Here is a 12,887-nt window from a genome sequence, read left to right on the forward strand (position 1 = left end):
CACTTTATTCAGCTCCTGCCCTCCCCTCTACTGTTATGCCATTATATCTATCCTGATTTCAGGGCTCAGTATCTACGACCCAGAGTTATTTAGAACTTTTACATTTTCCTAATAGAAGCATCTGAAAAGAGCTGTTTTAATTTTATGATTGTCTAAACTTATTCCTGCTCAAACATGGCTACAAAACACTGCCTTTTAAGAGTGATACTTTGAATACTCTGTTAAGAGGGTTAACTTTTATAGAGTCATTTTCTAACTATGCATACCATAGTTTGAGCAGCTGCAGAGGAATTTTTTTTTTTTCCCCCAGAGTGTTAATCTTGTAGGAATTAGAGAAAACTGTAACCAAAGAAAAACAGCAAGAGAAATGGCTTATTGCCGAATTGCTTACTCATTATCTTTAAATTATATTCTCCCTTTTTTTGTTGCCTCTTATTCCCTGATAGTGCTGGTTATTTTTCCCAGAACATACCCATTCTGTGTGAACTTCATGTCAGCCTGTTCTTGTGATTTTGTCTGGCTAGTGCTGGAACATGAGATTAAACTATAGAGTGAAGAATGAATCATAAACAAAAGAAAAGAGATGTCAGCCAAACTCAAAGTGAAAATTGGATGGCAGGAGTGAGAATTTGAAGTGACTGAGGTTTCTGCACTTAATTAGAAGATGACTATAACAAAGAGAACAAATTTAAGTTCCTGTTACTATGACTTCAAAGACTATGGAAGGATAGGTCAGGATTCACAAAGGCACACAGTATAAATGCAGAGAAAGAAAAATAAATGTGCTTAACTAAGGAATCCTGTGGATGGGGGCATAAGGGTACAGAGGGGATAGATTTTATTTGAAGATAAGAAACTCAAGTCCTAGAGGAGTGAGGGGATATCTTGGGGAAGAGGGAAGGAGTGGAAGGAGGAGCCCTGTAAAGCCAGATGAACCATGGTAGAGTTGATTGGGAAATGGAGAAACTCACCCATGACACTGCTGCATGACCAAGTCGCTGGCATGTGTGTTCTGTATAGACCAATATTTGGAGAGTTGGTTGTGAAATTTAAAAGAGAGCTTATTGTGTTGCTACCTTCAGAAGTTTTGTGGGGAGACAGGGAAGGCTAATAAAACAAATGTCGAGGCTGGTGAAATTGGGTGAAGTTTGTGTATGGTCATTTTAATGCTCTTACAGTTTTTGGTTAGGCTTGAAAATCTGCAAAGTAAAAAATGAGGGAAGTGAGGATGTAATTTTTATAAATTGTAAAAAATAATTTATAAATTATAAAAATTATACTTTTTAAGAAAAAATGGATTGAAAGGTCTAACCACACAAAACAGTGAATATATAAGACTGGAGGCTGGTTGGTGTAAACAGATGAAACAAGGGAACTTTTGGATAAGGAAAGTCAGATTTGAATTGGAGGGAATGGAATAATACTACTGAATAAAAGGGAGGTCTGGTGAACACATTTCTAAAATTCCTTGAGGAACGTGAGTAAATGAAAGGAAATAAGATCATTATTCCATAGTTTTAGTGAAAAACTTAATCATGGTATAATTTCCCCAGAGTTCACTCTCAGCTGGGGGTCTACTCTTTGCAAGGCTCTGAGATAGGTGTCTGCCCTTAATAATCTACGTAGGAGATCCCTGTATTCTCAACTAACTGTAACACAAGGCAGTCTTCAATTATAGCTATAATAAAAGTACACTGGAATAATGATGAAGGAAGCATTGGTTTTGAATGGCAGACTCCCAACAGCCCTGTGAATTAAGGCAGTCAAGGGAAGGACTTGTAGGGCCTAAGTAGCCTCCTAATGCCATGTGGCTACTGAGTGGCAGAATGGAGATTCAAGTGCAGGTGGGTGTGATGTCAGACTTCTTGCTCCTGACTAGTACATTATATAACCTCTGATGTGCCGGTGGACTGTCTCTCCAATTCTCTTCTCTCACTGCCCCTCAGAGTCTCAAGTAACATTTTTCTTAACTCATTGCACCCCTTTCGGCCCAGCCATTACCACCCAGGGGTGCTCTACCCAATATCGTAAGTTGCAATATCTTATTTCTCTGACTGATACTTCTCTTTCCCACTCCACTCTACTTGTCCTTCCTATTTAGTAGTGGTCTTTTTTTATTATGAATTATGAAAAAGTATGTAAGATTAAAAAGTTGGAATATTTATAAAAGTATAAAGAAGGGCCAAAACCAGGGTACCTGGGTGTCTCAGTTGGTTAAGCAGCTGCCTTCAGCTCAGGTCATGATCCCAGGGTCCTAGGATCGAGCCCTGCATCGGGCTCCCTGCTCAGTGGAGAGCCTGCTTCCCCCTCTTCCTCTGCCTACTGCTCTGCCTACTTGTGCTATCTCTCTCTAATAAATAAATAAATCTTTAATTAAAGAAAAGAAGGGTCAAAACCACTTACTAGAGATAGCACTTTCATAAAATTGTTAGTATTTTATAAAACCAATTTTGTAATTAATTCTGTTTCCTTTAGAAATTGACACCTGTCTCCCTTCTTCAGACTTACAGATATCTTGAATATTGACCCTTCCCTTTTCTTATGATTACTCAGTCCCCTTCTGACTCTACCTCCTTTCCTGTCCAGCATAGACTTAATAATCCAGGGCCTGGCACATAGGAGGTAGTCAGGAAGTATTTCATAAAGGAATAAACAAATGCTCCTTTTCCCGTAACTTCCTTTCCTGCTTTTGTTTCCTCATATTACCTTAGCTGCAGCCCAAGAACAGTTCTTTGCCTATATACAGTTCTTTCTGTATGTAGGCCTGAGCCAAACAGTTCTTTGAACAGTTTCTGTATATAGGCCTCTGAGCGCAGCTGAAAGATCAGAATTTGTTTGGTGCTACCACACTTTCATGTTCCCTGGTGATCATCTTCCTTTTGCCCCTCTTTCTCATTTTTCATGATAATCACTTAAAAACTACCAGTCTCAGGCTTTCTACCCCATTTCCTACTCCCAGCAGAACAGCTCACTTCCTACTTTAAAAATCTGGTATTATGTCAGTTACTGACAGCTCATTTTTATTGAGTGCATAATAGATAGGTGGTAGGCTAGGCCCTTTACATTGAATTCTTGTCAGTCCTTTGAGGCAGGAACTGTTGAGTGTCCCCTTGTACAGAGGAAACTGAACTGTAGCACCGTGAAGTAGGCTGCCAAGCAAGGATCCACTAGTACAGGTTACCGTGTGGGGTGGGGGTGGGGGCCGGCCGAGCTCAGGTGGTAGTACCATTGCAAAGTTCACGTGCTTGCTCACCTTACAGTCTTCTCGTACTGTGGTAGCAAGGACTGACAGCATGGTGGGAGAGAGATACATGAGAAAATTGCCATCCAGTATGCCAAATGTGATGATGAGATCCATGGAAACATGGCGGGAGGGCATTTGTGGCATGCCTTCAGATAATCAGTCCTCTTAATGAAGTTCACACTGGACTGTCCTGACCTCCCTGCTTCTGTCTGTGGGGGATATGTCATCCTTCCTTTTGAGAAAGGCTAAATGTCTCCATGTTTTGGGGCCTTCTCTCCTCTGACTGTATCATACTCTTTCCTTCAGTATATCATACTCTTTCCTTCATACCCTATATTTAATCTCTTCTGGTCTTTCTCTTTCAGAAAGACATTTTCAGATCTCCCTGATGTAAAAAGCAAACTCTGCCTTAACCAAAGATCCTCTGTAGTCTGGCATTCTCTGCGCAGCTGAACTTCTAGTAGTCTATACTTGCTGCTTCCCCTTTCTTATCTCATCAGATAAGGAGTACTGCTTATGTTTTAATTTATCAGATATCTACATGTTTCCTTCATGCAAGTGTTGGGTGTACAGTAGTGGTTAAAATAGAGTTTCTACTTAAGTGAATATAATAGCCTAGAAGAGTAGACAAAGAGAACATACATTTTACAGCATACGAAGGGCTGCAGAGAAGTTGCAGTAGAGACCCACTTGGATTGAGGTGGAGGGCTCAGGGTAGTTTTGAGGAGAAAATTCAAAGATGTAAAAAGCAGACAAAAGGAAAGTGTTTGAGACAAAAGGAAAGTGACATGTGCTAAACCTCTCTGGCTTAAGACTCCTTGTGTCCTGGTAGTTGAGAAGAGGCAATTTTGGCCAGAATGTTGAGGTTAGAAAACAAGAAGGAATCTGATTCTGCAGTGATGCCCCAGTAAGAAGTGGATTTTGTTCAAAGTGAAGTGGGAAGTTGAAGAGAAGAGTGACATTTGATTTACATTTCTGAAAACTCCTTTCTGGTTATAGGGAGAATGGATTGGAGGGGAGTGAAAGAGGAAGTAGGCTATAAGCAGGAGATGGTTGTGTTCTGGGCTGAGGGCATGATTGTGGAGAAAGGAGAAAGTGAGTGGACTACAAACTCTGAAGGACTTACTCAAATGGACTAAAAAATATGAGGGTGGATGTGTGAAAGGGAGGGAGAGAAGCGAGGACTTGTGGCCTTCAAGCTTGAGCAGCTGTTTGATAGTGTTATTTTCTGAAATGTTTAAGATGCAGTGGGGTAGATGGATAGATTTTAAGGGGAAAATTCGGTGAAATTTGATGGAAATATCAAATAGGAATTTTTATTTAGCAGTCTAGAAATTTGAAGAACAGAAGGTACAAGAGATACGTATGGAGAGTCCACAAATGTAAATAATATTTGGAATCATGGGAATCAATGAGATCATTCAGGAAGAGACAATATAGGATATAGGACTTACAAATACAATATAGGATAAAGGACTTACAAATTTGCCCTGAGGAACCCCAAAATTTAATGGTCAAGTGAAGAAGAAAAGGCTGGTAAAGAAACTGAGGAAGCAGCTTAAGAAGTGAGAAGAAATGTTAAGACTATATTTCACTGTCACTTTCTCATGGAGGAGGAAGTGGTCATCTGAATTGCATGTAGCAGAAAAGATAAACTGGGTAAGAATATAAAAGTGTCCATTGGTCTTGGCACATAATGATTGTTGCTAGGGGCAAATGACCAGTTGGAATATCTGTTAGACAAAGGATCAGAGTAAATAATTCCCCGAAAATAAATATGGAAAATAAGTGAGAAGGTGTTCAGCATTTTTGCTAATTGAAGAAATGGAAGCTATAACATTCTTGGTGTTAATTTTACTTATAAAATTAGCAGACGCTTAAAAATGAGCACATTTAGTATTAACCTCAGGGACACAAAATGGGTGCACTCAAAAATTATTGGTGTAGGGGCACCTGGGTGGCTCAGTAGGTTAAAGCCTCTGCCTTCGGCTCAGGTCATGATCCCAGGGTCCTGGGATCGAGCCCTGCATCGGGCTCTTTGCTCAGCAGGGAGCCTGCTTCCTCCTCTCTCTCTGCCTGCCTCTCTGCCTACTTGTGATCTCTGTCTGTCAAATAAATAAATAAAATATTTTAAAAAATTATTGGTATAAATATTAATTGGCAGCTTAATATTAATTGACATTACTTAAGCAATAAAATGTTAAAAAATAAATACATTTTTTTTCATTTAAGCCATCTGGAGTCTGGATTCTAAGATTTGGTTAAAATATGTACCCTCTAATCTTGTTTAGAGAACATTCTATAATAGTTTAAAACTCAGTCTCATTTCACATCAGTCTTAAATGTTTTAGATTAACTCTTAACAGTAAATTTCCTATGTGTTACATTTTCTCCTTTGGGACGATAGTATAGACACATAGGTTTTGTTTCTTTTAAATATATTTCTCTTTTGGGGAAGTAGGTTTTTTGAGGTATAATAATTTTCATTCTTGCTTTCCAAGACTCAATGCATATTTAATTTAAGGTAAATCTATTTTAGCTTATTAATTTCTGCATGTGATTATAAAATATTTCCTTTTATGCTTCAGATGGCAAGATTATTTTATCATAAACCCCAGTTTGCCATTTTGGATGAATGCACAAGTGCAGTTAGTGTGGATGTGGAAGGTTACATTTACAGTCATTGTCGAAAGGTAAGCATTTCAGGTTCTTAGTTTGAGGGTCCCTGTCATTCTTGGTTTACTGTGTATCCAACCAAATGTCTATCCAAAGAGATTTCAAAATGACTATCAAAGGGTTTTCTATCTGCTTTAATAAAGATTTCAAATGATAATTATGAGTTAAAAAATTATAAATGAATTCTGTATATAATTCTCTTTGGCTGTATCTTAGATTTGAAACAAATACTGTATCTAAATTTACTTCTCTTTTACCTCATTCCCTATACTCAGAGTTAATAAACTGAGATATTCTTAATGTGTTCCATTAAGAATGAAACCTAAATATCTCTTTTTTTTTAATCAGGAAACCTTGACAGTAGTCATTTGGTAGTTTTCAGTTTGTCCTTTTTTTCCCCCTCCTCTGGCCTGGGCAACATTTTACCAGAGTTTCTTGTGGTAGCCTTTCTGAGGCTGTGTGTATTGATACCGTTCTTTAACTCTTTGGTAGTTCTGTGGTGGTTGTCATACCATCTATACTCTTGTTGGATTTGGAGAGTAAGAGCAGTATATCCTAACTGTTTTACAGTGTTACCTAAGTAAAGGAAGTACAGGAGTCTTTTAACAATTTGAAAGTGTTATTGGGGGTTTACAGTAAATATAAAAGGTCATGTTGCATATCTACAGTATGAATTCATACTGTTAAGAGTATGGTCATTGATCAGCATCTCCTGGGAGCTTGTTAGAATGCAGCCTCTCTGGCCCTACCAAATTAGAGTCCACATTTTAACTAAATTCCCAGAGGATTCAAATGCATATTATAGTTTGAGAAGCATTGGTATAATGAGGCAAGAATAAATTTGCTACATGAATCTTTGTAGGAAGATTTTTCTGTACTGATTTTATTTCTTTAATGGTTTGTTTTCTATTCTTGAATCAGTTATGTTCATTTATAATATTTTTATGTATCTGTTCCTATAAACTTTCAGATTTATAGGTTATTGGAGGTATAGTCTCTATTTGATCAGTGATTTAGAGGCTCTTTGGTGGTAGTCTTGACTGTGTGCTGTTCCCTTATGTTTAGTTATAAGCTATATGTCCCCACAAAAGATGCAACTTTCCAATAAAAGTGTAGATTCCGTTTAAAAGAAGAAAATTCAGGGCGCCTGGGTGGCTCAGTGTGTTAAAGCCTCTGCCTTCGGCTCAGGTCATGATCCCAGAGTTCTGGGATCAAGTCCCACATCAGGCTCTCTGCTCAGCGGGGAGCCTGCTCCCTCCTCTCTCTCTGCCTGCCTCTCTGCCTACTTGTGATCTCTGTCAAACAAATAAATAAAATCTTATAAAAAAATTAAATAAAAGAAAATTCTTACAGGGTCCCCAGTTTCTAGTTTTAATTATATTCCTGTAATAACAGTTGAAATGAGATATGAACTCCTTGAACTTAGAGCTCATTTACAGCCACAAAACAAATAAAAATTTACAAATTAAGTACAGACAAAACACAGTTTCAATTTGGTAACATTAAAGAGACCTCTGATACTGTTTTGCTGAAACTAAACCACCAGTTTGGGATTTAATTATGGAAAGATACAGTCTGAAGTAAGTGCGGGTGGCTCAGTGGGTTAAAGCCTCTGCCTTCGGCTCAGGTCATGATTTCAGGGTCCTGGGATTGAGCACCACATTGGGCTCTGCTCAGTGGGGAGCCTACTTCCCTTCCTCTCTCTCTACCTGCCTCTCTGCCTACTTGTGATCTCTGTCAAATAAAATCTTTAAAAAAAAAGAAAAAAGTAAGCGCACCATTGACATGTTTTACTAATAACTTATTTTGTCATGCAGTTTGTAACCAATTTGAAAACTTTTCCACATGGCGTCCAAAGTTATGGCACATTAAACGTGTTAAGTGCTATCACTTTATTTGCTTATTTATTTCTAAAGAGAGAGTGGGGAACGAAGAAACAGAGGGAGAGAGAATCTTAAGCAGGCTCCACACCCAGCACAGAGTCCAACTTGGGGCTCCATCTCATAACCCTGAAGTAATGACCTAAGCCGAAATCAAGAGTCAGACACTTTACTGACTGAGCCACCCAGGCACCCCAAGTGCTCTCACTTGAAGTAATCACTTTGTACCAGCAAAGTACAAACAGAGATTTGGGCACTTAAATCTCATGGTAGAAATGATCCAGAATATACTTTGGCTAAATTTTAAAAAATTTATAAAAATTAAAATAAAATTAGAACTCATGTTGGAATTATCTGGATACTCAAGCATTTATTTCTCAGCCTGAAGAGATCCATTTTAAGTAACTACGATCTAGAGCAGGGTTTCTCAGTCTCAGCTCTGTTGACATTTTGGATCAGCTAATCTTCAGTTGTGAGGAGCTGTCCTTTGCTTTATAGGAAATTTGATAGCATATCTGACCTCTGTTCATTAAATGCTAGTAGCACTCTCAATTGTGACAATCAAAAATGTCTCCAGACATTGCCAAGTGTCCCCTGATGGATAGAACTCCTCCTCCCAGCCCCAAGTTGAGAACCACTGATCCAGAGCCTCTGCAGTTATATTGATTGGTGGGTTGTTGTTGTTGTTTTAATCGTTATTAGAAATCTCTGAATCTTTATTTAGAGTTTAAAAACCAGTAAGGTTTTGGGGCACCTGGATGGCTTATTTGGTTAGGCATCTGCTGTCAGCTCAGGTCATGATCCCAGGGTCCCAGGATTAAGCCCCATGTCAGCCTCCCTGATTAGTGGGGAGTCTGCTTCTCCCTCTGCCCGTCCTCCTTCTCATGCTCTCTCTCTCTCTCTCTCAAATAAACAAATAAAATTAAAAAAAAAAAACACAATAAGGTCTCAAAACTAAAAGATTTTTCATTATTTTGTAGCATGCTTAATAGGGTAGCCAAACCTTGCCTAAACTAACAGAAGATATTTAAACTCTTAACTTATCTCAGTGTCGGTGTTATAACGTTGCCACAGAACCATTCAATTTTCTGCCCGAGAATTTTGCCCCAGACATAATCCAAAACAGGTTCCAATAAAGGAGTGTGACCCTGTATTTGAAAAACAGATTGACTGTAGAGAGTACCATGTTGATTTAATTTTCCTGACTTTGACCTCTTGCTATTTTTACTATTCCTATACTCTTTTCGCATATTTTTCACAATAAAATAGAATCTGGGTCAGGATATATATTTTCTGCCCCAAACAAAATAGTATATTTAATGCTAGTACCTGTTAGGTTGTTTTTTTTTTTTTTTTTAAAGAATTTATGGATACTTGTGTGTTTTTATTATGTGGTTGATGGTCTGTACTTTGCATTACCTTGAACATCGGCATCATTTGTTATTTTTTCTCTTTTACATTGATTTTTAATTATAGCTTCTGAAAACAGTCATTTTAATAGTTTAAATATGTAGAGGAGTTTAATTTGTGATTCTTTGTTACTGATAAAAACTTAAATCATTTTCTTTGTATTAGGTTGGCATCACCCTCTTCACTGTGTCACATAGAAAGTCTCTTTGGAAACACCATGAGGTTTGTATTTCTTATATTGACTGGTATAGTGGAATTTTATCTCATTTAAATACTTGAGTTCAGGTGATTATGGTTTTAGATTTCCTGGTGTATGTTCTCTTACAAATATATACCTTGAAGGACAAAACGTGATTCTAAATTTTCCTTAAATGTTGTTGTTATCAGTTTTGAAAGCTCTAATACATATTTAATAAGCCCTAGCTGATTGGAGAGATAGTAGAGAACCAGTTAGTGGTTCTCCATTTTTAGAAATCACTATTGTATAATAGCTGACTAAACTTTACTCAACCTTATCACAGCTGTGGCTAAGTGAAGTTTTTCTCACCACTCAGTATTGACAGAAGGGAAAGAGTCTTAGGAAGGATTAGATGGCAGAAAGTTTAAGGACATTTTTCGTGAGATCATGGCTGTAAGGGGAAACTGACTAATGTCAGCTGTGTTTATCATTGGACTGTAATCAAACAGAATCATTAAGTAGTTACTATAATTTACATAGCCATTACAGTGAGGTTTGCACTGGTATGGATCCCTTATGTATCCTGGTGTTCTAACAGTGCCGTTCTCAGTATGGCACTTCTTTTCAGCTCTTCAAGATCTTCATGATCAAACCCCAAACTAAACCCTGTTAACTCTACTCTTCCCTTCCCTCTCCTCCCTTTCCCTTCCCCTCTCTTTTTCTCTTTCCTTCCTTCTTCTCTTTCTTCCTTCCTATATGATGAAGAGATTCTAGGTAAAAGAAAGGGTTTGAGAAAAATTAGAACAAATGTACAGGGTATCTTGGTCCATAAAATACATACCTGATGGAGCAACTTTTTCCCCAAGTACTGAGTTGACTGTCCTTGGGGGATACAGAGTGCTTTCTTTACCCTCAATGACCCTATGGTTAAGATGATAGTGTACAGATAAGATGAAAAGTGTGGGATTTGAACTCAGAAAACCTGGCTTCAAGCATGACTGTCTGGCATCCGTTGTTTCCTTCATATAATAAAGTTATTGATCCTTGCCTTCCTGTCTCTTAGATTACCATCAATATCGAAGAGGTAGCCTCTGTGAAAGTATTTAGTAAAAATAATGGAATTCTGTATAGCTGTGTGACTTTTAAAGATACTTTTTATTCTTATAATTTGTCCATTAATTCTTATAATTTGTCCATTTTTCAGAATGAAATGAGAAATTGAATAACTAATAATCAAAGCAGTTTAAAAAGTATCAAAGCCTTGGTGTTTTCTCAGGAATTCATAAATATCATAGCCACAGGGCTGTGAGAGTTTTTGGATTTGACCTCCCCTCTTCTTCTGGTGGGGGAGACAAGTGCAGAGTACCAAGCAGAGATTGTGTGACGGAGGGATGTTAATGTCAGAGGCCAGAATAGATAGAAGATGGGAAAACGCATCTTTTCTGTAAATAAAAAGCTGCTAAATAAAACAGAAGTCTTTCTAGCTGTTGTCCTAAGTGTCTTCATAGGATGGGATATACAGGCATACTGTATAGCTCTTTTACTCATCTACTAAGACCACAAACAAATAAAAAGCCTTAAGTTAGAGGTTCCGAACTAATCCAGGAAACCAGATAAAGGAAATATTCAAGAATTCCCCATTGATTAGGCTTATCCTTAGTGCAGTTCAGCCTGTGGCACATTGGATTGGATGTGGAGTTATGAAAGCATTCTGATATGTAGGATGCCTGTACATTTGTTTCCTTCAAAATAATGAGGAATTTTGGTATTTTAGTTCTTATAAAGGAAAGTACTCTGTCCACTCCAAGCAGAATTACATTGTTGCTATATTAAAGAGAATGGACTTCTTCATTTAGTCTTACCTTTCTGGGTATAAAACTTTTGAAGGTATTAGTAGCTTAAAATAATTTCCATTTTCTTGTATAATAACCTCTGCATAAATTCCTGACAAAAATGAAATTATCTTAGTCATTGATTTTTTCCCCCCCACTTCTTTCCCATAGTACTACCTGCATATGGATGGCAGAGGCAATTATGAATTTAAACAGATAACAGAAGATACGGTTGAGTTTGGCTCTTAGGATCTGGAGAGCTGTTCTGCTTCAATGAAATCATTAAAGAACACACTTAGAAATACACAGTATGTTGTAAAATAAAGCTGAGCTTGTTTTTTTTTTCTTAAACAAAACAACAAATAATTAGATATGAAATAATTGAGAACAAGTTGTTAAACCATTTAATATTATATAGGATCTTGCTAATTGTGTATATGTTGGTTTAATTATTAATATGTACTAAGAATGTCCTTATTCTTGTGGTTAAAAACCTGCCTAAATTAAATTGGGCTTAAATCAGTGTAACCTGATTCATCCTGGGATGTAAACCATTTGAAGTCAGCTAATTTGACTTTTATGGCTCTATCTTTTCCTTCAATGAAGAACCCTATTGAAAACTGGGGTCATCATTTATCCTGTTCTTACAAGATAGTCTTGAGCTTCATTTTCTTGTGCTCCATGATTGTAGGAAACAAATCATAGTATTTTATCAAAACGTATAACCTGAATGCATAATAGCATTTATCACGCAGTGGCAGATTGCTTTAGCTGCCACCGTTATACTCATTCCTTGTATAGATCTTGGGGTACATTTGACTCCAGGAAAGCCATTTGAAATTTCTTTGGCTAAATAATAAGTGTGCCCCTCTCAGTCTGCAGTATTGAGTTGTTCTGAGGGTTCTTTGTGGGAATATAACAGAAGTTTATGTGCAGTCTTGCTTACAAGGGGTGGTTACTATGTTTCACACCTAATCTTCCCAATGTTTGGGATATTAAGGCATAAAGTCCTTACATGTCAAGCTCAAGCTCTTTAATAAGAGTTTCAGATTTTTTAAAAGAATTGGATGGATCTGTGTATGTTAGAAGCCCATTCATTAGAAGTGTGGTGGTTACATTTGTTAAACTCCAAATGAGCCATAGGAATGCACTACATGAAGTAATGCACTGAGTATACAATGTTATCACTGTCTTTGACTGTGATTTTATGTTTAAAAAATGTTATAATTACGCACATGGGTGAATTATGTTTCCTAGGCACTGGTTTATCTTTGTGAATCTTGAATAACTTTTTATATTTGGGTCACTATGTTGAACTATCCCAAGAGAAATTGATTTCACCTCACCAAGCCACCATTAATGACTTACATATATTTTTTGCACAGGGAAAACTGAAATGGGATTTTATCAATAAGCTAGATATGAAATCAGTTTTATCAGACTAGGGTTCAGAAATGGGCATTTTATAATCTTGTTTCAGTATAACTGATTTTGGTTTTTTTCGCACAATTAACTATAAGAATCACCGGCTACCAAAGTAAAACTTGATGTACTGATTCCATAATGTATAACATTCAGTTTTTACCACTCTCTTTGGCAAACCTGTCTACTTACTTATTTTCTGTTCAGATTAAAAAGAATCAGTTATCCTGTACAACTTTTGCTTG

At 37.2% G+C, this 12,887-nt stretch overlaps 1 protein-coding gene across 1 annotated transcript in view; it reads left to right on the forward strand.

Annotated features, from left to right (window-relative positions):
• Positions 1–12,874, forward strand: part of ABCD3 (ATP binding cassette subfamily D member 3) — a 76,360-nt gene extending 63,486 nt beyond the window's left edge. Inside the window, exons 21-23 of the mRNA XM_044238719.1 lie at positions 5,833–5,937; positions 9,376–9,432; positions 11,392–12,874. Of these exons, the coding sequence (XP_044094654.1) occupies positions 5,833–5,937; positions 9,376–9,432; positions 11,392–11,469 (240 nt within the window). The 3' untranslated portion in view covers positions 11,470–12,874. The remainder of the gene's footprint in view (positions 1–5,832; positions 5,938–9,375; positions 9,433–11,391) is intronic.
• The last annotated feature ends 13 nt before the right edge of the window (positions 12,875–12,887 follow it).

Source organism: Neovison vison, chromosome 2 (assembly GCF_020171115.1).
Source record: "Neovison vison isolate M4711 chromosome 2, ASM_NN_V1, whole genome shotgun sequence".
In the NCBI taxonomy this organism is placed as follows: Eukaryota; Metazoa; Chordata; class Mammalia; order Carnivora; family Mustelidae; genus Neogale; species Neogale vison.